The sequence below is a fragment of the Lates calcarifer genome, linkage group LG23 (assembly GCF_001640805.2).
Source record: "Lates calcarifer isolate ASB-BC8 linkage group LG23, TLL_Latcal_v3, whole genome shotgun sequence".
NCBI lineage: Eukaryota > Metazoa > Chordata > Actinopteri > Centropomidae > Lates > Lates calcarifer.
The window spans coordinates 9,632,925-9,657,493 of record NC_066855.1 but is presented as its reverse complement, the minus strand read 5'-3'; the positions used below and the strand labels follow the sequence as shown (position 1 = coordinate 9,657,493).

General features: G+C 38.1%; 1 protein-coding gene and 1 long non-coding RNA gene across 2 annotated transcripts in view; both read right to left on the bottom strand.

Annotated features, from left to right (window-relative positions):
• Nucleotides 1-2,069: 2,069 nt before the first annotated feature.
• LOC108873427 (uncharacterized) lies at nucleotides 2,070-7,346 on the bottom strand. Its single transcript, XR_001959487.2, has 5 exons — nucleotides 6,951-7,346; nucleotides 5,537-5,600; nucleotides 4,892-4,969; nucleotides 3,555-3,616; nucleotides 2,070-2,411 (listed from the first exon to the last, which is right to left on the bottom strand). It is a non-coding gene; the product is annotated as an uncharacterized LOC108873427 (long non-coding RNA).
• A 1,236-nt stretch (nucleotides 7,347-8,582) lies between these two features.
• The window catches only part of LOC108873433 (protocadherin-15-like), a 132,479-nt gene continuing 116,492 nt past the window's right edge, over nucleotides 8,583-24,569 (bottom strand). The window contains 5 exon segments of the mRNA XM_051066397.1: nucleotides 8,583-9,995; nucleotides 13,207-13,336; nucleotides 17,584-17,657; nucleotides 17,911-17,949; nucleotides 18,703-18,724. Of these exon segments, the coding sequence (XP_050922354.1) occupies nucleotides 9,567-9,995; nucleotides 13,207-13,336; nucleotides 17,584-17,657; nucleotides 17,911-17,949; nucleotides 18,703-18,724 (694 nt within the window). The 3' untranslated portion in view covers nucleotides 8,583-9,566.

Here is a 24,569-nt window from a genome sequence, read left to right as displayed (position 1 = left end):
CATCAAAAATGTCATAGTATAGTAAGGCATCAAAATTGCTCAAAAAATGTCATAGTATAGTATGGCTTCAAAAATCATCAAAAAATGTCATAGTATAGTATGGCTCAAAAATCATCAAAAAATGTCATAGTATAGTATGGCGTCAAAAATCATCAAAAAATGTCATAGTATAGTAATGGCATGTCAAAAATGCATCAAAAAATGTCATAGTATAGTATGGCTTCAAAAATCATCAAAAAATGTCATAGTAAAGTAAGGCCTCCAAAATGGTCAAAAAATGTCATAGTATAGTATGGCGTCAAAAATCATCAAAAAATGTCATAGTATAGTATGGCTTCAAAAATCATCAAAAAATGTCATAGTATAGTATGGCGTCAAAAATCATCAAAAAATGTCATAGTATAGTATGGCTTCAAAAATCATCAAAAAATGTCATAGTATAGTAATGGCATCAAAAATCATCAAAAAATGTCATAGTATAGTAATGGCTTCAAAAATCATCAAAAAATGTCATAGTATAGTATGGCTTCAAAAATCATCAAAAAATGTCATAGTATAGTAAGGCTCAAAATGGTCAAAAAATGTCATAGTATATAGTCAAAAATCATCAAAAAATGTCATAGTATAGTATGGCTTCAAAAATCATCAAAAAATGTCATAGTATAAGTAAATGGCATCAAAATATGCGTCAAAAAATGTCATAGTATAGTATAGGCGTCAAAAATCATCAAAAAATGTCATAGTATAGTATGGCGTCAAAAATCATCAAAAAATGTCATAGTATAGTATGGCTTCAAAAATCATCAAAAAATGTCATAGTATAGTAAGGCATAAAATGCATCAAAAAATGTCATAGTATAGTATGGCTTCAAAAATCATCAAAAATGTCATAGTATAGTATGGCGTCAAAAATCATCAAAAAATGTCATAGTATAGTATGGCTGTCAAAAATCATCAAAAAATGTCATAGTATAGTATGGCTTCAAAAATCATCAAAAAATGTCATAGTATAGTATGGCGTCAAAAATCATCAAAAAATGTCATAGTATAGTATGGCTTCAAAAATCATCAAAAAATGTCATAGTATAGTATGGCTGTCAAAAATCATCAAAAAATGTCATAGTATAGTAATGGCGTCAAAAATGCATCAAAAAATGTCATAGTATAGTATGGCGTCAAAAATCATCAAAAAATGTCATAGTATAGTATGGCGTCAAAAATCATCAAAAAATGTCATAGTATAGTAATGGCATCAAAAATGCATCAAAAAATGTCATAGTATAGTATGGCTTCAAAAATCATCAAAAAATGTCATTAGTATAGTATGGCTCATAAATATTCATCAAAAAATGTCATAGTAAAGTAAGGTGTAAAAATTGCTCAAAAAATGTCATAGTATAGTAAGGTGTCAAAAATTGCATCAAAAAATGTCATAGTATAGTATGACGTCAAAAATCACAAAAAATGTCATAGTATAGTAAGGCATGAAATTTGCTCAAAAAATGTCATAGTATAGTATGGCTTCAAAAATCATCAAAAAATGTCATAGTAAAGTAAGGCATCAAAAGTGATCAAAAAATGTCATAGTATAGTATGGCTTCAAAAATCATCAAAAAATGTCATAGTATAGTATGGCTTAAAAATCATCAAAAAATGTCATAGTATAGTATGGCTTCAAAAATCATCAAAAAATGTCATAGTATAGTATGGCTTCAAAAATCGTCAAAAATTGTCATAGTATAATAAGGCGTCCAAAATCATCAAAAAATGTCTTAGTATGGTAAGGCTAAAGGCTAAAAATATTCACTTTCATACATATTAAACAGCCATTTATTTGATTGAAGAGTAAGATAATCCTTTATTAGCCAGACAGAGGGGAAATTCAGTGTTGATGCAGCAAAAACAGAAAAAGGAATTGTGTAAACAAGATACAAAACAACATACTATATAAATCATAAACAATATGAACAGTATAAATAGGACTATGTACACAGTAGTAGACTGGATATATATTTGCAAAATACCATAACGAAATGACAAACACAAAATCTCTCTTAACCCCAGCAAACACTGTCTCTGAAAAACAAAAGTAAGATTGTTGCTTTAAGATAGTTTCTTTGTCTTAAATTAAAATAAAAATGTCAGTGTATTAAGTACAAATAATTTTGGTAAAATAACATTATTTAAATTGTTTTGCTGTATTTATTTGGTTCATGTTTATCTACTTCTGTGAAATCTGAGCGATAACTATGTAATAATTACAACAATACCCAGTGTTTAAATCACTGTAATTAGGTATCAACAATGAATAAGGTCAGTTTAGGAAAGGAAAAATAGATTTGCTGATCAGTTTCTGTGATTAACACGTGTTCTTGTCGCTGCAGGAGAAGAAGACAGCAGCAGCTGAAGACCTGAAGTGGATGAAAGAATCAAAGGTGTTACAAAGCTGTTAATAGTGTTGGTTTCCTGTTGTTCAAGTGAAACACATTTCTCTACCATCTATAATGTAGGCACAGGCACATTTTCCAAAGACTTATAATGTCTTTACTAAGCACCTGTTAGAACATGTTCATCTTTGGAAAGTGTGCTCATAACCAACTTTAACAAGTGTTTCCGTGGTCAAATGTCTGTAATTATCTTTGCTGTGATTTGTTAAATGTTGTCTGGAATTTTGAAACTGTCGTTATACAAATCATTTTATTGTAAGTAAATGTCATGATTCTCATGGTTTTTTTTATGGGTTTACACAACATTTTTAAGGATTCAAAAATATATTTTCTAAAGGTTTTAAATTAAGATCTATACCTGTGTACTCTTATTTTTTAAGGTTTTGTACTTAAGTTCTTATGAATTTGACACTTTCTGTAAGATTCTAAATTTATTTTTTTTACAGGTTTAATGCTTAATTGTTTGACCTATGTTTAAAGTTTTAACGTTATTATCAAACCTGTTTTTTTTAAGGGTTTCTATTTATTTTTAGGGTTTTACAATTAATATTTAAATGTTTCCAATGTATTTATTAAAAAGCCTTCTATTCTAAACTATGGTTATATATTTTCTGTTGTATTTATATGTATTTTGTTACACATAATTTTTAGACTTATTTTTTGCAGCTACATTGTTGAAAAATATTAATTAAAAGTAGTTCAGTTCAATTCAATTCAATTCATTTATTTATATAGCGCCATATCACAACAACAGTACTACTAGTATTACAAAAGATAAGTTAGAGCAGCTTTACTTGGTTGTATTTTTAAAGGTTTTACAATAAATAAAGGTTTATACCTTATTAAAGGTTTTATATTTATTTTTTTAGACGTATTTATTAAAAGGGCTTCTGTTCTATTCTGATGTTATCAAGGTGTTTCATCTATATGTATTTTGTTATACATATTTTGTCCAGCTACATTGTTGAAAAATACTAATGAATACTAGTTAAAACTGATAAGTTACAGCACCTTTAATTTGTTGCTATTTGTTCCAGACAAGGTTTTAAAGTGTGAAACTGCAGCTGAGATAATGACAGAGTCAGGCTGAAAAGAATAAACACTGACCTTCTGGAAATGTCTTCACATCTGTCTCTTCTCTCTGTTATTTAATGGTTGAGGTTTGAATCCTGTGGAGAAAAACACAACAAACATTAATATAAAGATGTGATGTTAATAAATCAAAATAAAAGCACAGACAGTTTCTGGGTATTGAACTTCAAACTGTCAAAAGACAAATAAGTAAAAGACACTAAATCTAAAAAGAAACCAGAGTGTGGACTAACTGGTTCTGGACTAATGAGAACTAGTCTAAAAGTTACATTTGCTTTATACACAAAGACAGAAGAAGCTGCTCTGACTGGAGAACTGACTCCACCAGCTCCTGATATTCACACAACAGCAGTGGATGGAAATGTTTGTTTCTCCAAACTAAGTTAAGAATTTGAACTAAATTTGCTTGATAGAAGTCACAATGAAGCAACATGTGCGACACTGTACTGAATATGTTCTTGACATTTTTATGATTTACTGTACTAATGAGAAAGGGAGAGAGGGTGGGAGCGGGCGGTAGTGATAGTATGTGTGTGAATGAGAGAGCAAGGAAGAGAGAGTGGGAAGGAGACAGACAAAAGTAGAGAGAAAGAGTAAAGTGGGGTACATACTAAAAGATAATAAAGCCAATTACCAGCCCAACTCCCCCCTCCCCATCAAAGTCAGCCAGGGCCGAATTATCGGTTGGTTCTAATGAGTATCTTGCCAGATTATCCTGTTGTATGAGGTATGTTCACAGGGATTTTACCCTCCCTGATCTGCTCTAAAGGTGATCGGATCAATAAATATAAAACATGTTCAATAATTACAATCAAAAATCCTGCATCTGTACACAAAGGAAAGTCAAGCGCGCACTCTGCGGATTGTCATGTGGAGAGGGGCATTAGCCAATCAAGGAAGCAAGCTGGCTGAAGACAGAAGCACAACAAATGAGACAAATGTTTGAGAGTCCAGACTCTGGTTGTTGGTGGTGAATCTGTTAGTGTGTGGTGTGCTGTGTTGGTCTTCTCACTGCACATCACTCAGTAAAGGAACAAAACTCTGAAATCTGACAATTTGTAGTCATGTATGTGGTCTCTCACATTTCTAAATCAGGTAAGATTTTAAAAATCTTCTAGTATTTGCCAGGCTTAAGAGCGTGAGCAAGAGACAAAGAGAGAGACCTGATGTTTAAATTCTTCTCTTTCTTGGAATTGTACATTCAGGAATTATATAAATAAACTTTAATAATGACTTATGTCTTATTGTGCCAAATCAAACTATTCAGACTGAAGATCAATTACTAAAGATATAGAATTTTAATGTCAGTGCTCTGTGTTGGGACAGTTGATGTAAAGCTGTTTGTGAATTACCTGGCGGCCTCATTCCTGATTTCAAAGAACTACTTCACTATACGAAGTCTCTCTACAATCATGGGCGATGTGGTGACACTTGCAGGAAATAAAGAGAGAAACATACAAAGGAAAATTATCAATATGACCTATTCCTCATCAACAGTTTAACCCCAAAACACACAAATATTACAGTACAGCTGAACCAGAACATTTTACAAACATTAGAGGAGTGTCTCAGAAAGTGGGCTGTTAACTGTCACATATGACAAGAGAAAGCATTACACCTTTAGGAATCAATAACAATACATATTGAGGAAAAATAAACTAAAATGATTACCTTAAATTTTTGTATGAATTGTCTATCAACTAATCACTGGAGGAATCATGTATATTACTGTGAACTGCATTATAAAAACGTTTACTTAAGTTCATTTTTAAAGCAGGTTGACTTGTGGTATTTTTAATTATACTTGAATCCACAGTCAGAAAATTAACTGACAACTATTTTGAGTTTTTAAAAATTATTATAACTAGTACTGTTTTCTGACAATTCATACACACAATTAATCAGTTATTATTATATTCAATACTAAACTCATTAAAAACCATGGATTTAAACAATAACACTGTTACTGTTACTGAGTAAATCTTTAGGACACATACCTGTTTGGTTTGTAAGGTGAGAGCTGGAGTTTCTGTCCAGGCTGCAGCAACTGAATCAGTAAACCTGGAAAATAAAAGTACAACACTTGAAACACAAACCACTTATTTATAAAGAATAGTTCACCTTCAGTGTACAAAAATACAACAATGTAAACTACACACTAATACCTTGACAATCACACTTTGAGTTTTGAGGTGAATAAATTAAATATGTTACTAGAGTTTAACTTTATCAATCTCAGAGAGAAAAGCAATTTCTTTAAGACTTTCTAACAGTAATCTCAGCTCATACATTGGGACTTACTCTTGTGGCTTAAATCTTGTGGAGGAGCACAGAGTTAAAATCTAGTTTTCAAGCTTGTATTTAACAGCTCAATAAGGTCTCAATTCACTGCAAAGCAAATTTCTAATCAATAATACACACAACAGGGCTCAATGGATGGCTATGGACAAATTACTACCACAAAGCTACAAAGACACACAAATGACAAGGAGTCAAAAAAACTCGCAAAATGATCACAATGAAATGCTTAACTGCCACACTGTAACACAAAATGACCACAAAGAAACGTTAATTACCTGGAATAGACGCAAAACTGCAAAGACGCAATACGATGCAAAACAACTAAAAGAAGCTGACCATAAGCAGGTGTAAAACAGCCAGCTAGGGACTCAAAATAATGCAATACCACCACAAATAGACACAAAAACATCTAATCTACATAATAATCTGCCAAAACTGACTTAAATGGATCACAAAGCAGCAGTAAAATGTTTGTAGAGTTACTGCAAAGAGATACAAGCGGAGTTGTAAAGAGACAAAATGATCATTAAACAATTACCACCCTCCACAACTCATGTGAGGGACGCTTTAGTCACAGAAACACAAACACACTTTAACCCGCGGAAATAAAAACGATGCCAAAAACGAAATTAGCCCCAAAAGCACGGAGGATAAGGCTAATGCTAACGCTGGACTCTACTGCTAGTGCTAGCCACTAATGCTAATGTTATCGCGCATGTGTAAAACAGCCAGGTGGAGACAAAATGATATAAAATGACCACAAATAGCCACAAACCGCTGATAACGATATGATAAACCATCATAAAAGGTGTTAAAATGATTAGGATGGAACAAAAAATGACTAAGAGATGGAATGACGAAATGTCGGAAAAGTGAAAAAATAATACAAACAGGGATTTACACAAATTACCAAGAGCCCATCCATCCACGTTAGGTGCTCACAACTCATGTCAGGGACGCCTCAGTCACATAAACACAAAGACACTCGTACTCACGCGACTGAAAACGGAATTTGAAAATATCATTACACATGCTAATGCTAACGCTCGGCGCTGATGCTAACGGTCTCCGATAACAATGCTAACGCTAGCAGCTTATTGTCTGCCTTACCTTCGCGCCGCAGGTGTGTTCAGCGTCCAGTCTCACTCGTGTTCGACAAAAAAGCTGTTCCAGTGTTGTTTTAGCATCCAGACCATATACAGTCCATGATCCAGACCTCTCTGGGACTACGTTTTCTCACAGTACTGACAAACCGAAGCAATGAGTCAAACTCAGTTCAAATATGTTTTCCGACTTCGTTTCTCCGCCCCTCTCGGCGCTCCTCCCATAAGATCGTGGCCAATGAAGAGTCGCGGCCAATGACGACATACATCGCCACCGTAAAAACGGAGAGAAGCCTTAGATGTATAATAAGATATGGCGTACAGCCAGTTACATCATCGGTGCACGAAATCTGAAGGTGAAACTTCTTTATTTGTGACTGTGAATTTGTAACAGCCAAGCTAATGAGCATGCTCCTGCAAAACACACACACACACACACACACACACACACACATATTAGTTACAGCAGCTTTATTGCCCCTGATATTGGGTTTTTATTCGAGGTACTGCAGGTCCCGCTTCATCATCGCGACCAGCTCCAACTGTTCTTCTCCATGATGTGGATTTACCACACTGAGACAGTTAAAGCCTTGAATGAATAAATAAATGAGAACGAATGAGAGGTTTAATGAGCTTAAGTCACCATAGACTGTAAATAAAAAGATAAGACACTGCACAGATTACATGAATTATACTTACTAATACTTAGGAATTTAAAATACCCTGACAGAAACTGGTGGGAGTTATGAAAAATCACAGTACAGTGTAATATCAGTGAATCCTTAATAGGCTAATACATTACTAAAAAATACCTTTGAGAACAAAGGCTGACGAGTGACTGTTAGATGCAACGATAAACCACAAAATCTAAATATATTATGTGAAAATGAAGGCTTGGCTTTGAGTCATCTCTTCAGTTTTACCTTTAATGATCTTTATTTTATTTATTTATTTTTCTTAAATAAGACTAACTTTCAGTTTTGTAAATATTGGCTAGGGTCTTACTGTTAAATTCAAAGTTTGAGATTTAGGCTCATCCATTGAGATATACATAGCTAATAACCCAATTCCATGGAGAAAACACTGTCATAAGCAAAAATGCCCTCCACAAAATGTGTGAAAAATACTAAAATACTCCCCCAGAAAATAGCTGCTGTAGCATGATGTGTACTAGCGATGCTCCCTTCACATTTCTGACTGCCCCCTCATATATGCGTGCCTAGAACCAGCCCTGTTCCATACAGTTCTTACCAAAGCTATAGCTTCTTTATTGAGTGAAGCAACAATGATTTGTGCAAAGGAACCACATATTGGTGGGTTTGTTGAAACAATCTAATAATAGATTTAATGTTATTAAAGAAAAAATATATTAAAGAAGTGGTTCAACATTTTTGGAAATATCCTATTTGTTTGAGAGTTAGATGAGAATATCAGTGCCACTCTCCTTACTGACAGCATATAAAGTCTGGTGCAATGACCACGGCTCTGCACATACTGTACATGTAAAATTACCAATGACTTGAAGGAGCTAAGCCTTTGTGACATTTAGAAAGTCGTAGGTCTTGCCACAGTCACGTCTTGTTAGTTTAAGAGAGGAGACATTAACTTGGGGCCAATTTATCCAAACTCCACGTTTAAATGGATGAAATAGTTTTTTTTTTTTATTTGGATAAAGTTTGCCAAGCAGCTTGACAAGGATAAAAAGGCAAGTTTGAACAATACAAGACTTCACGTGTCAATGAAAAGTGTCAGGCAATTCAAGATGAATCGTACCAGTGGCTGTAATACTGAATGAAACAAGTGCAGTTCCAGACAGAGACACCAGTCACTTTAAAGGGCCATAAAAAGCTCACAGACTTTTTCCTCCAGTTCGTGTCATTACCTCTTAGCAAAGTAGAAATATAAGTCCTCTCATTCTAGGTCAAGTTTTCTGAAGGTGTTTGCAGCTCTTAAGATCAGTTGGGCTGAGGGGATGCTCTGATACTGATACTGTTACAAAACATACATTTAATGAACAAACTTGAAAAATAACCAATTAGATGCCAAGTTTTTCTTCTTTTTTAATGTATCCTCAACACCTGTCTGTGAATTTAGACAAAAATGAATGAAATTCTTCTAGTCAATATGTGAGGAGTCTTAACCTCACCAGTCTGTTAATTAGATTTCTTTTAATTGGATTGGAGCATCCCCATTAGTTCCTCAACTAATGAACAGAAATGATGTCTGAATGCTTTAATGATCTTGGCAATAAGGAGCAAGCACAGTGGCATCAGTTATCAGTCAGAGTTTGGTCATGGGTATGTGAAGGCTGTTCCACGGGCCCATCCATAATTCCTCCTCATCTGACTGCGTCCTGTCACTTGGGCACTCCAATGGCTCCCTCATAACGAGGCCGTCATCGTCGTCTTCATTGCTGTCATCTACTTTTGACTCTCTCTCGCCCTCTTTCAACTCATCTATCTCGGCTGTGCTCTGAGGCTGCTGCTCCCTGCCCGGTGCCACTTTGAGCAAGTTAGATTTCGATGCCAGGCTTTCAGGGCCTGTGTTGCTGGTGCTGGTTGACCCTAAAGAAACGCTGGATTGTCGAGTGTTTAACACGTTCAGCGTTTTAGTGTTGTCAGTGTTAGAGAGGGACTGATGTGGCCGTCACGGAGGTGGCCATCCCTGGGCTTTGGAAGGTGTGCAGTGTGTGGCACCCGCCGTCTGCTGCTGTTCTGGGGTTGTTCAGGGGTACTCTTTCCTCCAAGGTGGCGGCCATTTTTTCTAGTTTTTTAAAGTGCTTTGCCAGCCGTGAGCTGAAGATGGGGGAGGTGAGTTTGAGGTTGTTGTTCGTGGTGTGTGTGTGTGTGGGACCCGTGGTGGTTACTGAACGTCGGGTGCGGATGATGGAGCCGTTCTGGGCCATGTAGATGCTGCCGTTAACGTTGGCGTGGCTGTTGAGGGTGGTGGATAAGCGGCTGCGTTGGGTTTCCGGCATGCTGTCCTCGCCAGTGGAGCTGGTCTCATACTCTCGGTCCACCACCAACTTGATCCGACGTTTTCTACTGCCATGCTGGGAAAACACAAAAAATAATACAGCAACAAGATTTCACAGGTGTTCCTAAATGAAGTTTCACATGACCCTGTTCAGACAGACTCATTCCTTGTCTGTCTGATTCACAATCTGCATTTTCTATGTTTTAACACCAGGTTGAAAGTATCATTTCACTGTTAGGTTACTATAGCACCTATAACTTGTGCATTCTACTGCAGCAAGGTGCAGGAACTTAAACCACCAGAGGTCAGGAGAATCAACATTTTCAGCTAATGTTCAGGTTCTATAAATCCAATTGTAATATGTCACCTTTTTTTTACTTTCTACCTTTTTATGTTTGCACTGTAAAATCAAGAATTGGACAAAAATATAGTAATACTCACACTGCAAACACACTACACAGCGCAGCAAAGACAAAGCAGTGTTTACTCCAGATTTCCCCTTTGATAGCAATTCAAAGCAGCCTTTTGGATCATGTGGAGCTAAGAATTGGACATCACAGAAAACTGTGAGGAAATACTTTTAAGAATATATTGTAAATGAATTGCCATATTTGTTGTAACATATAATAAAACACTATGTGAGTATAAAACCTCCTCTCAGTTAGGTCAGAGCAAACACTGCTGTGCACACACAAACACTTTGGAAGAAGAAAAGGGCTGTTGTGAAAATAACTGATGTGTTATTACACACCATAACCCTCATAGATTTTCCATTTAACCTCCAAAGTATGGAAGAAAAAAATACGTTTGTCACTTTAAAGAAAACATTTTTCCCTCCACAGATAACAGGTACTAGAAGAGCAGACTGATACAGGGGAATGATAGACACAGAAAAAGGAATGATTAATGAAAAAAACTTGAGCGAACCTGAGGTGCAACAAAGAGAGGTCAGCGAGTAACAATCTCTGAGCAGCAGCAAAGAAAATAAGCAGCTGGAAGTGAAGTTTTCACAAAAGGAAAATGGGACCATTCGAGCTCAGTAGAAAAACTACAGAGGAAAACTGGTCAACCACTTTGAGAGTTTCAGAGCTGTTAAGACGAGACAGATGAAGAAGAGCCAGAGGAGATGGGCTGATTGGAAATAGAGGATTAGATTAAAGACAGAAGCTAAAGAAAGAAGCTAAAAACACACAGAGAGATACTGTGCGAGGGCAGCAGAGGACATGCAGGCAATTTAAACTCCTGCAAATGTAAATCACACCAAACAAGAGGGAGAGAGAGAGAGAGATTATAGTAATAAATCCCACTCAGGTAATGACTGCACACCCAATCCAGGCATTTTCACCAAGATCTTACTTAGTGGCAAAGAATTTAATCTTGGAGGAGGGGGGCTAGGCCTTCATCTTCATTTCAGTCAGCTGACTCATTCTCCAAATTCCCCTCTTCTTCATCCTGGTCTCCTTCCCCGGCATGACCGCTGCTCTCCTCCTCCTCTTCCTCCTCCTCCTCCTCCTCCTCGGGGTCCTCGATGATGGGTGACAAGTCATCCGATGTGTCGACCACATCTGACTGGTTGTGGCTGGAAGCTCGCCTACTTGGTGAGGACTTTCGCGATACAGCACTTTTCCCCTCTTCCTCTTCCTCCTCTCCTGATTCCTCATCCCCCTCACTCTCTTCCTCTATTGTTTCATGTGAAGAACGGGAGTGTCTTGACGTCCTGGGCCTAGAACTAGAAACCGTAGAACCTGAATATCTGGAACTTTCAGAGTCCCTGCTGCCGTTTCCATCTGTCTTTTTGCTGTTTGTGGATTGGCTGCTCCTTTCTCGCCGTCTGCTCATACTTCCTGTCTTTAAACTAGCACTACCACTTCTAGTTTTACTACTAATACTACCACTACTTGTGGAACTAGTACTAATAATACCCTTGGAGTGTTTTCTGCTCGACTCTTTCCCCTCATCCTCACTCTCTAACCCTGACTCCTCTGACTCTGATCCCTCTTCCTTTTCTGTTCCTGAGTCTGACTCAGTCTTTTCAGTTTCTGTATCAGATCCGGTCTTGTCATGCCCGGCTGTAAAGGACGATGTGGGGCTACTTGCGTCGGAGAGACTAAAGTCTGATGGGGATTCTTTGCTTCCACTTCCTGTTTCTGAATCACTGTCGTGAAATCTTTGTCTTCTCTTCCACCGGCCCTCAGAGGAGCTATCCTCCTCGCCTGATTCCCACCTCCTCCTTGCCTCCCCCGTGGTTCTCTGCGAGACTGATGCAGAAACGCTCATATCTCCTATGGAACCATACATCTTCCCACTGTTCTCCCGTCCTCTATCCAAGCTTTTTCCATCGCTCCACTGTTCGTCTCCCACCCTGGTGGGTCCCTGGAGCCTTCTGGTGAGGGAGATAAGATTGAAGGGCTCGCTCAGCTTTTGTTTCACCGGTGGGGGTTTGCTGGCTTCAAGGGACGTCTGGAAGTAAGTTCCATCGATGACCATGCCACCGTCCAGGCTGAAAGACTGGCCAGAGGACAACAGTCCAGGGAACTCTCCCCTACACTCTGGCCTGACGCCTCCTCCTCCCCCAACACCATTTCTCATCCCATTGTTCATCACCCCACCTCTGTTGCTTCTCCCTTGTGTTTCCATTTCTCCTCTGCCTCCTCTTTCTTTCCCGCTTTCTGTTGATTCATCTCTTCCTCCCATTTTGTTTTCTCTTTTCCCTGCCTCCCCTCTCTCAAAACCTTTCCCTACTCCTTCCAGCCTTTCTCTTCCTCCATCCCCCACTTCCATTGGTCCGATCCTGGCTTTATTCCAGGGTGGGTGGACGGCAGGAGGCTGTCCAGATGTTTTACTCACAGTGGAAAGCAGTGTGCTCACCCTCATCACAGCTTTCAACTTGGTGGCTGCACTCAAGCCCTTGGATTTAGTGTTTACAGTTGTAGCACCCTCCGATGGTTGCTTTTTGTCACCCTCACTTCTGGGGGCTCCTGTGCTCTTTCTTGGGGGTGGAATAGGTGTAGGACGGGGCTGGAGGTAAGCAGGGTGTGGGGCTAATCTACCTCCTTGAAACTGTCTCCTTACCTGATGATAATGGTCCAAAACCAAACAAGAGCATTTAGGAAAGGGTTGTACTTCCTGGTCTTTCACAAGATATAACATTCTAATTAGCAAATGAGCAAACATATCAAAGTGTTTAGACGTCTTTAACTGTATGGTGTAGTGCATTGTGGATACTGGCACTAGCATGTGTTAATGATGGTTTACATTCCATTTCTACAGTCATTTTATGTGATTACCTCTCCGTCAGACTCCTGTGGGCTGTAGTAGTAGCTGCCGTCATCATCGACAACAACTTCTCCATATTCATCGTAGAGGCCGGATGGTGAGATCAGCTTCCTGCGACTGCCGTATTGAGGAAGGTCATACCTGGACGGGGAAAGGGAGGGAGTATTAGAGATAACCAGTGAGCAGTAAGCAGAATGATCAAGTTCTCAATTTTTCTCCTATTAATTAAATAGTTATTATTTTATCTTAAAAATAATAAATAACTAAACTGAAGCTGTGGTATTGTACAACAACTTTAGTCAATCAGAAGTGAAGACATGATAAAAATGTGCTTTACAAACAAAACTGCTGCACTTGGCTAATACTTTCTTACAGCCACTTAAAGCAATAACACGGAAGGCAACACTGCAGTTCTCTCCAATGATAAGCAGTGGCTAATGACTCCTAAGCAAAGCTGCCTTAATCACAAAAGGAGCATTTTGTTGCCAGGAGACATTTTGTTAGCAGAAAACACTGGAATTGATTTTCCTCCCTTTTGTCTCTCTTTGTTGCCTGATGCCGGGAGCACTGCCTGGCTCGACTGGCCAAAAAACTGTGTTGTGTATCATCACTTGGGCTCCGTGCCCTGCGGCAAGCAACTCAGAGAGCCAGTGGGTCAAAAAACATATCTTTTCAAATGCTATCCTGGAAACAATATGTCCCAGAGTGATTAAAGTAACAAATCTGCTGGAAGTCCTTTGGCTTCCTTCCATAACAGAGTTGTACAGAAAAGTTGCCTCGTGTAATCACTCTGCTTACAGTCAACTGGTGGAAGCAGTTGCTCTCCCATTACATTAAGTAGCCAAGTAATAAACAAATGGAAAGGTCACGTGGATGAAGGATGTGTTTGGGTGAGAACAAGGGAGGAAGAGGGAGGAAAAAACAGAGGGAAAGGGAAAGACAGAATAAGAAGTGAACAGTGGCAGGGTCGAAAGAGAAGGACCAGGCCAGTCATAAATGTTACAGCCATAATCCTTATGGCCTCTACAAGTGAATGTAATGAGTCTTAACCTTCCACTAAAACCTGCTTATGGGATTTCACAGTCATTAACCCTCAGACTCAAACTGGAGTGCACACACAATCGTGTTACTTAAAGGCTACAGTCACTCTTTGCCTACATTTTCTTCCTTCACTCTTTTCTTCCTTTCTGTCTTACTCATCCTCCTCTCCATGTCACCACTAGGGGGCAGTAATGATCAGATAATCAGTTAATGCATTTTAAAGTTTCCAGAGTCACTTGATGGTGTGTTTGTGGTCCAAAGTGGGTCATCGGTCTGTTTCTGGTGACTCTCCAAATGATTAATGATCAGTCCCAGAGCGTGTGATCAGATTTTACACGGTGAGTAGTACTGTATGCTTTGAAAGTCACTGAGTGAGAAAATAAAGGGGCACTCCACCTATTCTATAATGTCAGTCTGTGTCTGTTAAGGCACCCTTTGAAAAGGTCTGACAAAAAATAACTCTTGTGACATCATCCTGGATAGGCCTCAACGCCACTATTTTTAACAAAGCATATACTACACAGTGGAAGTATGGAGATTCAAATATTGTAATTTGCCAGACAAAGGGGTTCTAAAGAAAAATGCTGCAGAGCTGCATAGTGGGAAGTGCAGAACTAGGTGCACAAGTCATGACTCACTCTCTCCCTCTGCCACCTACTTTCATATGTTTCTCACAAATCCCCCAACATTACGCTGATGCAGTATTACATCTCGAGTAAAGGTCTACATGTCCAGCTTGTTTTAAGCTATGTGCAAGGACATTAATAACAAATGGAATGAAAATATTTTAGGAAATACAACCATTTGCCTTAAACGAGAAGAAAAATGTTAAATAGGATGCTGGAGCCAGGAGATGGTTAGCATATACCATAGCCAGGAGCAGTCAGGAAATAGTCTGACACTTAACCCACAGTAAATCCCCAACTTCTACAAGTTATTTTTACACTTGGGTCTTTGAATGGATTTAATAAATAAGATACAACATGTTCTTAAATGAGCTTTAGAGTGAGCTTTTCACCCATATTTGTTGTCTTTATGCTAAGCTACACTAACTGGCTGCTGGTTATAGCTTCAGAAATATGTGTATTCCTCAAAATGTCAAAAATATTCCTTTAATATTTTCTCCAATTTGTAATTAGTATCTTCATACCCCTTGCACCCTGCCTAAAAACAAGCTTGATGTGCAGACTCATCTTTTTGTTCTTGCACTCATCCTCATTCGTCCTGTGATTACGCCATGGCTGACCATGCCAGAGCTCTAGTCTCCTCATCCTATATCTTTTTCATGTGGGTGCTGTAACACGGCATCTATCAGTCAGACTGTTCATCACCCACGCCAATAACAATTTTGGAAAAGCAAGATTTAATCCCTCATTGCTCCATGGTGGAGTATTTTATTCTTGACTAGAGGGCAACATGAATTTGGCTTGTTTTGTTGTTGTTGTTGTTGTTGATTTTTTTTTCAAATAGGCATCATCAGACCTGTGCAACAAATGGTTCAGGTTATTTTCTGCATCTGTATAAATCCAATCAGAATCATGCCAGTGGCAGATGGCTACATTCCCACATGCAGAGAAAATCTCATTTGATCTCATCTTTTGAAGACAGATGGAAGAAAGGGTCAAAAGGTTATGAAAAGGTTATGAACCTACTACACTGTAGCAGTGGAAGTAAATACTGGAACAGCTTTTGCCTGTTTCTCAAAAAGAAAACTGAGAGGCAGTTTAGTATTTATTAGCATAGTCTACCTGCACCTTTTCATTTATAACTGAAATAAATGAAAGTGATTAGATCTGAGTCCCACAGGTTCACATAGTCTGATTTCCTGTTACTGTGTACGTACCGAGTCAGACACGAGTTTGTGAATGTTGCTCTAAGCCAACAACATCTGGCCCATTGTCTGCTTCCACGGCTGGCTGCCTGATTAGCTGCTACAGTATTGCAATGCTAGGAACAGAGAATTAGCTCTGTGTGTGTGTGTGTATAAAAGACAGAATGAGCAAGAGAGCATTTCTCAGTGAGTGTATGAGTAAGTGAATGAATGTGTGTGTGTGTGTGCTACTGTGTATTTATGTGTGAGTGTGGGTGGGTGTATAAAATCAAGTTCCCAGGAGTCTGCAGATAAAATAATAAAAAAAAAAAAATACACAATGCATCACAGATGGATGGCTTGCTGCAGAATAATACACACACACACACACACACACACACACACACACACACATTTAGGAAGGATGCAATGATTTGTTAGAGGGTCTTGTTCATGAATGCTCTGATTTAATGTGTGTGTGTTCAACATATTATATCTATATCTATATCTATATCTATATCTATATATATATATATCTATATATATCTATACAGTATGTCTTGCTCTCTCAACATCAGGCTTCCAAGGAATGACACACACATACAGTACCCACACATACACACACATACACACTTCAAACAAATATCACTGTAAGCTCTCTGTCCATTTCTTTTGACCCCCTGTGGTTCAGAAACATACCAACCACACACAAGAGTTGGGGAGGCTGGTGTGGGGGCAGGTCGAGGATGTCAACACACTGTGTGAGTGACGCGATAAGTTTAATATCAAAAGCAGCTGCCACAGGTGTGACATGAGGCTCAGCTGGATAAAGTGCAACACAGTGAACCTCCAGGAGCATGTAGGAGGAAACATAATACATCAGTGTTGTAGTGAACCTTGTCTGTCACTGCTAGAGGTCGAAAGAGATGAGATGAGACACAGTGGAGGTAGCCCTCAGCGTATTTTCTTCTCTGTGTCACTATTGGTAAATGATGCGTGTACAATATTGAGTTGTATTGTACTCTAAGACTCACTTCTCCATTTAGGAAATGTTTTTAAAAAACCATTTCACATCCACTAGTACACTGCCGTTTATGCATGTGACTGACCTCCTGTGCTACACTATATACTATGTGTGTATATAGTGTATAAACTGTACACACATAGTACAGTTTTATTGGGAATCTTACAGGTGAGCACTGTGGTTCAAATCAATATGCCAGTTTTGCAATATGGCAAATATATACCGTATAGACACAATCAGCTACATAATAAACATATGTTCAGGGCAACAAATTATGTTTCATTATTCATTATATTGCAACAAATACATTTTAAGTGCAAATCAAAAGCATTTCATTCCATTTTGTAAGATTACATGCTCATATCAATGCAATATGATAGATAAACACACATACATAGATAATCCTATGTTAAAATGACAGATGAGTGAACATAACATATACCCTGTATAAACAGAGAGCTATATTTACTGCAGAGTGTGCAGGAAACTGTCCAGACAGACAGATGTACTGACCCATGATCGTAGTTGTAATAGTCCTGTGTGTAGTAGTCCTGGCCGGGGTCGATGCCGGATTCCATTGATAACTCCTGTGAGATTGACAAATCATTATTAGTACACAAATATATGTGCAATGAGAAACATATACATTGCATACATACGCATATGCATAATTAAAAACACATCCCTCTTGCGCAGTTGTACTTATTCAACTTTGAATGTATCCACACAAACTCCCCACTTAGATGTCCCCCCACTTGCCCAACAACCCACACACTCAAGCAGAAAAACACACGTTAGGAGTAAAGAAGCACTCAGAAAAGACAGAGAGAAAGAGAGTACCTCCGGTCTGAGCAGAGAAGGTCGCAGAAGTTGTTGTGTCTGCCTAGAGGGAAAGAAAAGCAGTGAATGACAAGACAAATGGAAGAAGTTAGGAGCTCTCCCCCAAAATGGGATACATCTATTTTGGAAAGGGAAAATCAATAGGTGATGTACTTCATTCAATATCGCTTGAATGAAAGGACTCAATATGTGTATTTATCTCATTTGGTGTTGTCAATTAATTTTGTAGGAACAGGTAATAAATTTTTTCAAAGACTGAGAAAAACTCAGTTTCAGCTCAAAATGAACTATTCAGAGTGAATAATTTATAAAACAGAATGATTGGTGGTGGTCAAATAAAACTACTCAGGGAGCTGTATATTGACTTAAATTAAAATTCAAATATATGCTTAGAATGATAATGACTTTATGTAAAATGAATATCTGGCAAAATGTGATTTCTATCATATTTGTGCACTGTTTTGGAATGAGAAGCAGCATTTCCAAAAACCAACTTGCCAACCAACCAAAAGACTGGTTGACTTCCTTAATCAATGTCCTTGTGTTTTTGTATTTTAATATCCAACATCAATGGACTGCAGGGGTACTGACATTGAAAACGTCTTCAGTTATGCAGATATAATAGATTGTTAACACAAGGCACTGATTACACGCTGCTCCATCTTGATTACAAACAGAAAAGAAAAGGAAGAGCAGCAGAAAACAAAGAGGGCACAACCAAACATCAGAGGACAAAAAGAAAAAGTAAATAACACACATGCAATTATAAGAGAAAAAGAGAAAAACACCTACCTCTTGCTGTCCATATCCACGCCTGGAAGATCAATGAAACAGAAAAACCATAAACCAACATTAACCAAGAAAACCTATCGTTAAACATAACACACTTGATGTAGATGTGTGTTTCATGCATTTCAGCACTTCACTGTGCAGTTCTTACTTTGGTGGAAACAGGATGCTTAAATCAAAACCCGAATGGAAGTGACCCACTGGAAACATTTCACATTTTATGGAATTTAACCCAGTTTCCAAGAAGAAAGCAAGAAGATGAGATGTGTATAGGTGTTTGTGTGGGATTTGTGTGTATTTTGACAGAAATCGAAAGAGAAAGGTTTGGCTACATGAGAGAAAAAGGAAAAAGCAGAAAGAAGCCAAGAAACTACAGTTTGCCACTGTGTGTTTTTCTGCACTGCCATTTTCTGCTGTCTACTGTTTATTTTGTTGTTTTATTCTAGTAAATATTCAGATTACAGACTCATAAATATATAATATTCACATCTCATTTAAAATCCAAATGAAGCCATCCTATTGCTGAGAAAACTGGGGATGGGGTATGTCAATACTGGCCACAATATTAATAAAACCATATTTCAATTGTAATCTATGATTACTCTAATGGGTGGGATGTTTTATTCATGAGTACAGGGCTATTTATTATAAGGATCAGGAAAAAGCACACAACACATATGCCATAAAATCTGTGCATGTAAACACACTGTTAAACCCAGTACTGTACTGGTACGTACACTCAACAGGCAATCAACAGGGTTTAGTGACATTTAGCTGCACTTAGCAAAGAAAACATGACAATCCTTTAACAAACCTTAACTTCTGTGAAAATACTCCCTGTCGACTCCAATCAAATGTTTATACTGTCTCTTTTGTAACAGCAGGGTCATAAACCAGATTAACCAAGGGTCACTGGAAATCATTTTCCACCTGCCTTGAACCTGTTCGGTCTCCTGGTAAACCTGTCTTTTTAGTTTCGAAAACGTCAGGTGCATAAAAAGCCAATATTTCTGCTTAAAATTTCATGATTACCCAGAAACAAAAGGTTGGGGAAAAATCAAAAGATGAGAAATATTTCTGAACCAATGAATTTGTTTTTTGTATGGTTCTTAATTCAGTGTCCATAACCGAGGCAGGATGGTTTCATAGGCAAAGATGTGGTAACGTCACGATCCTGTACATTTCAGCTATGTCAGTAATTTTCCAGTCAGCATGCTCTAATAAACCAGAGGAGGTTACAGTATGCTTTTCAAAACCGTCAAAATAATACAACATTACAGCAGTCCAAGCCAATATAAAATTCTCTCTAAATATTTGACAGTTTCCTGTGAGAGACGAGCCTTCGCTGGTTCTGTTTTATTTTTTTATAAGCAGGAAGCAAGTGAAGGCTGGTGTCAATTACTCTAACTTGACATCAAGTGAAGATGGAAAAATCAAAGAAATTGAAAGAAGATGCTCTCATGTACACATCTTAGTTATGTCTGCTAGGTAAGAAGTTGTAGCCTGGATTCATGAACCTGGGGCAGGTATACACAAGTTATGGTTTTACATGTTACCAGTACTAAAACTGTTTCTCCTGTTGTTCCCACTCTTTATGTGAAGCTAAGCTAATTATCTGTTGGCTCTATATATTTGTGTGTGTCGAAGATCCCATTCCTCTGGCTTGACATTACACTTTGGGGGCAAACAATAAATACAGACAATTGATTTTGCCACATATGATCAGCCAAAATGACGACAGAATGAACACATAAGGTTGATATTGGTTGCAGTTACTGTCAAATTAACTGTTCTTAGAAAACAAACTTCAAACAAAGACAGAAAAGGTCAAGTGAGACAGTGATATGGAGTAAGAGACTTCAAAAAAGGAGGGAAAAACAAGGCTGGGATTTTTTTTTTTTTTTTTTAAAAAGGTGGGGAAAATGCCAGAGAAATAAAGGAAGAACAAACGAAGAAAAACAGCCAAAAGCTGCTCTGTCCATGTGTCTTAACTATGTTGCCAGCAGGATCTATTGTCATGTGAAACCAAGGTAATGAGCTGGCAAAATGATGATGTATTACGGAACAACAAATAGCCACTTTTGGAGGACACATCAGATTCTCCTTCCTGTTATTAGACTGTGTGCGCGCATGCACACACACACACACACACACACACACACACACCACACACACACACATACTGCTAAACCACTTGAGCTTTTCATTAAATAATTTCAGACGTGAATATACTGTCATTGTGCCTCTTACGCACACAAAATACGCACAGACGCACACTTCTAAGAGAAATTGTAGCCTTTCATTCACCATCAATGAATGAATGGGTGTGCTTCAAAAAGACAAGATTATCTGGTTAAATATGATGGGTAGATGCATTGACAGACATATGGGAGGATGAATAGATATAGGCTGAATGGGTAAATGAATGGAGGGATAAGTAAATGAATACATAGATGAAAAGGCTGGTTTCTGGGTGATCTACAGGATAGAATGCAATAGCCCTTATCACCACCATGGAGTGTGTAAATGTGTGTATACTCTCCAGATTATAGCCACCAGCTGTATGTGCCTGGCACTGTGTATAGTGTAATCTGTGTGTGTGTGTCTGTGTGTGTGTCAGTGTGTGAAGATAAGTCTATCTCTGCGTCCTTGTTGCTCTGACAGACACATTATTAGGTCCTCTCCAGACAAAAACACACAGGCACACACAGACAGCTATCTGATCTCCGTCACACAAATACACAAACGTAGACACATCTGACATGATTGACTCCCAGTCTTTGTGTCCTCTCCACCTTGTCTTGCGGTGTGTATGAGAAACAGGAGGAGAGAAATATTATTATCTCTTAAAGAACACTCTCAGACTATGACATCCAATAACACTCTTCTCCTCTCTATTTTCTTTCTACATTTTGTCTCTCTCTCTCCTCTCATAGAGCTCCTGTAGCTGCCTCACCCTTTGCACTGTCACTCCTCTACTTATTTATCTCTTTCTTTTCCCCCTTTCTCCTACCTGTTTCACTTTCTCTGCCTATTTCACTTTTCCAGAATAAAAACTTCTGAAGGAAAGTGAACCACCAGTAAGGAAGATACTCTTTTACACTTTAAGTGTGGTTAATGTAAAGGACCACTGCAGCCATGTTTCAGCTTTCAACAAAGCCCCAGGCAAACAACTGTCCTTTTTACATTGTATTTACCCAGCATCTTTGAAATATAGTAAACCTAATTTGGCATTTCAGAGGTTTAAATGTCTTGCCTGAACTTAGACAAAGCTTCCCTGATGATTGATAATCTGAAAATTTCCATTTCCTTTAACTTGATTCATCCTGATACTGTGTTCATGTTAGCCCATTTCTTGTTTCTGTTTGTATTGCCCTATCCAATCAGTAGCCACATAGTTTTCTTGTCACCATCCGTTTTTAGTCAACACAGTAGCTGTGGAAGTGGCCACTAAAAGCACTTCACTGAAACTTGCTGATTTATGAGTCATTTCTGTTGAGTCACAATAGTCTGCACTACTCTGTCATTTTAGTCTTGCTAATTTTAATGGAAGTTGCAAAGTAACTCCTGCCTTAAAGCTTTGATTTGGTCCAATGTTTCTTCAGCCAGCCAAAACGGCTGTGAAGGGGCATCACAGCAGACTTCTATAAATCACAAGAAAGAAAAACACTACTATTGTTTTTTTTTTTTTTTTTTTACATTTCAGCAGTTTTTTAGCATCAAAAAATGCAAGCCTGTCAAATAGTAACAAAAATAATAGTAGTAATTCCAGTTTCTTACAACTTGGGTCTTCATTGTGGGTTCAGTCATCATTTTGGTTATGAGAACACTCACTAAGTAATTTCTGAGAACATGACAATGTTGCTAAAAACAAAATCTAATAAGCCAAGAAGAACAAGGTTAGTCATGTCATCCGAACTAAAAGAACTAATTTGAACACAATTCATATACCGTATATCCAATCCACCCCCACTCTTTGTTATTAATCCTGCCAACTATGGTGAAGAACCCAAAATACCTCCACAGCCTTGCTCACTGGTTTTCTCCTCCATTTTTTTTCATTAGCTTAATTTACTGATAGGTCAACAGGACAGCAGCGTAGGTAAAGCTGGGAGGGAATTGTAGGAACACCCTCTGCTTGACCACAAATCAAACTACTTAGCTGGCCTCAAAGCCGGCCTATAAACTGTGATGGGGAGTTTTTAACCATTCACCTTTGTTTTCTCCTCTAAATAAGCTACATTGCTAAATTGGGGGTTTCTGTAAAACCTGTGTAACTGTTTGTCTTCTTTATTTATGATGTGACCATGTTCCCAGATCTCAGATATTAACTTGGTGAGTACAATGTAATAATTTCCAACAGCAATGATGGCTAGAATTATGAAAACAAGACACAAATTGTGACATACTGTAATTGTACGGTTAAAAGAGTTGTTCGAGTGCAGTAAGTCATGCAGATGTTGGTAGATACATGTTGCCCTGAAATAATCACCATTATACTACAGCACATTGTAATTTTCTTTGCTACATCTCATGGCTATTAACTGCTTCAGTGACCCACATTTGCCTATGATAATCTCTGCTGTAGCGAGGATCAAACCTGCGTCTTCAAAATTACATGACAGCCGCTCTCTCAATATATCTTGTATTTCTCTTTCTCAATTCAGTTTCAATTAAAGGCAGTCGGCTTTGCTGGCTGTTGAAAACAATACATATTCCCATAGATGTCAAGAGATGTCTGTTTTCTAGCAAAAGCACACAACAAGAACTGAAGGGAAAAAAGCAAAGCAGAGAAGCAGACTCTCTTTGGGACAATGAAGACGCTCTGTGTATGTGGGTATGAGAGTGTGTAATGACATGCAGCACACTGAGGTTGAAAGCTAAGCTTAACATAAAACATTTCCAACCCAGTCAGCTGAAACAGTAGCACTGCTTGCAAGCTGTTTAGTGCCACTGTGTGTTTGCATGTGCATGGGTACATGTTCACTCATTCTGAAGACCCATTAAGATGTGTGTGTGTGTGTGTGTGTGCTTGGTATCTGACAGTGAACTTGATAACAGACTATCAGGGTTCGTTTTATCTGGCTGTGTATCATGATTTGATCAAATTGCCCAGACATGATCATCAGTGACATGCTAGTCTGGCAGGACAGATGTGATTCTATCACTTCATAATGACAATGCATCTGGAAATGACTTGTTGAAATTGTATTAGCAGGCTGGCAGTGAAACCTGCTGCTGACAGCTCAACAATCAGATGATTTTACTCAAAATCACAGGTGAATCTCACAAGAAATTTTCGACATCTGTAAAGTAATGTCAGCGCTTCAAAGGGAGGTACTTTTTTGCACATCAGATTTACTGCAGCTGTGAAGGGCAGTGGTCAAATCACAGACTGTAGATGAGACTGACATGTCATTCTTGCAGCTACAGGTATTTCATTACAGTAACTCTCAGCATCTCTCAAGCTGTTACAGATGACATTCCTGGTAAGAATCACCTGTCAAACTCACCCTGTATAGAGTGTTGTAATAAAAAGATCCTATATCTTTATGTCATTCAAATGTGTATAAGATGGGAAAAAGATATATAATAAAGAGAAAGAGGCATAAGTCAATGTACATGACTGTGGCTTATCACACTGCATGTTCTGCAGAGGTCTGTGCAAGATTTGGTTTCAGCAGACTGACAAATTGGGTGAATTACTGGAATAATATTACTTTTACATGATGCTATGCCATAACATTTTGTCTGAATTACTTTTTTTTTTTTTTTTTTTTTTTTACTTACGCATGAGGCTCAAGGACTTGAAATGAATTCACCTACATGAAAACAAAGAGCTCACTCTGGCGCTGAGTACCACTTAGATC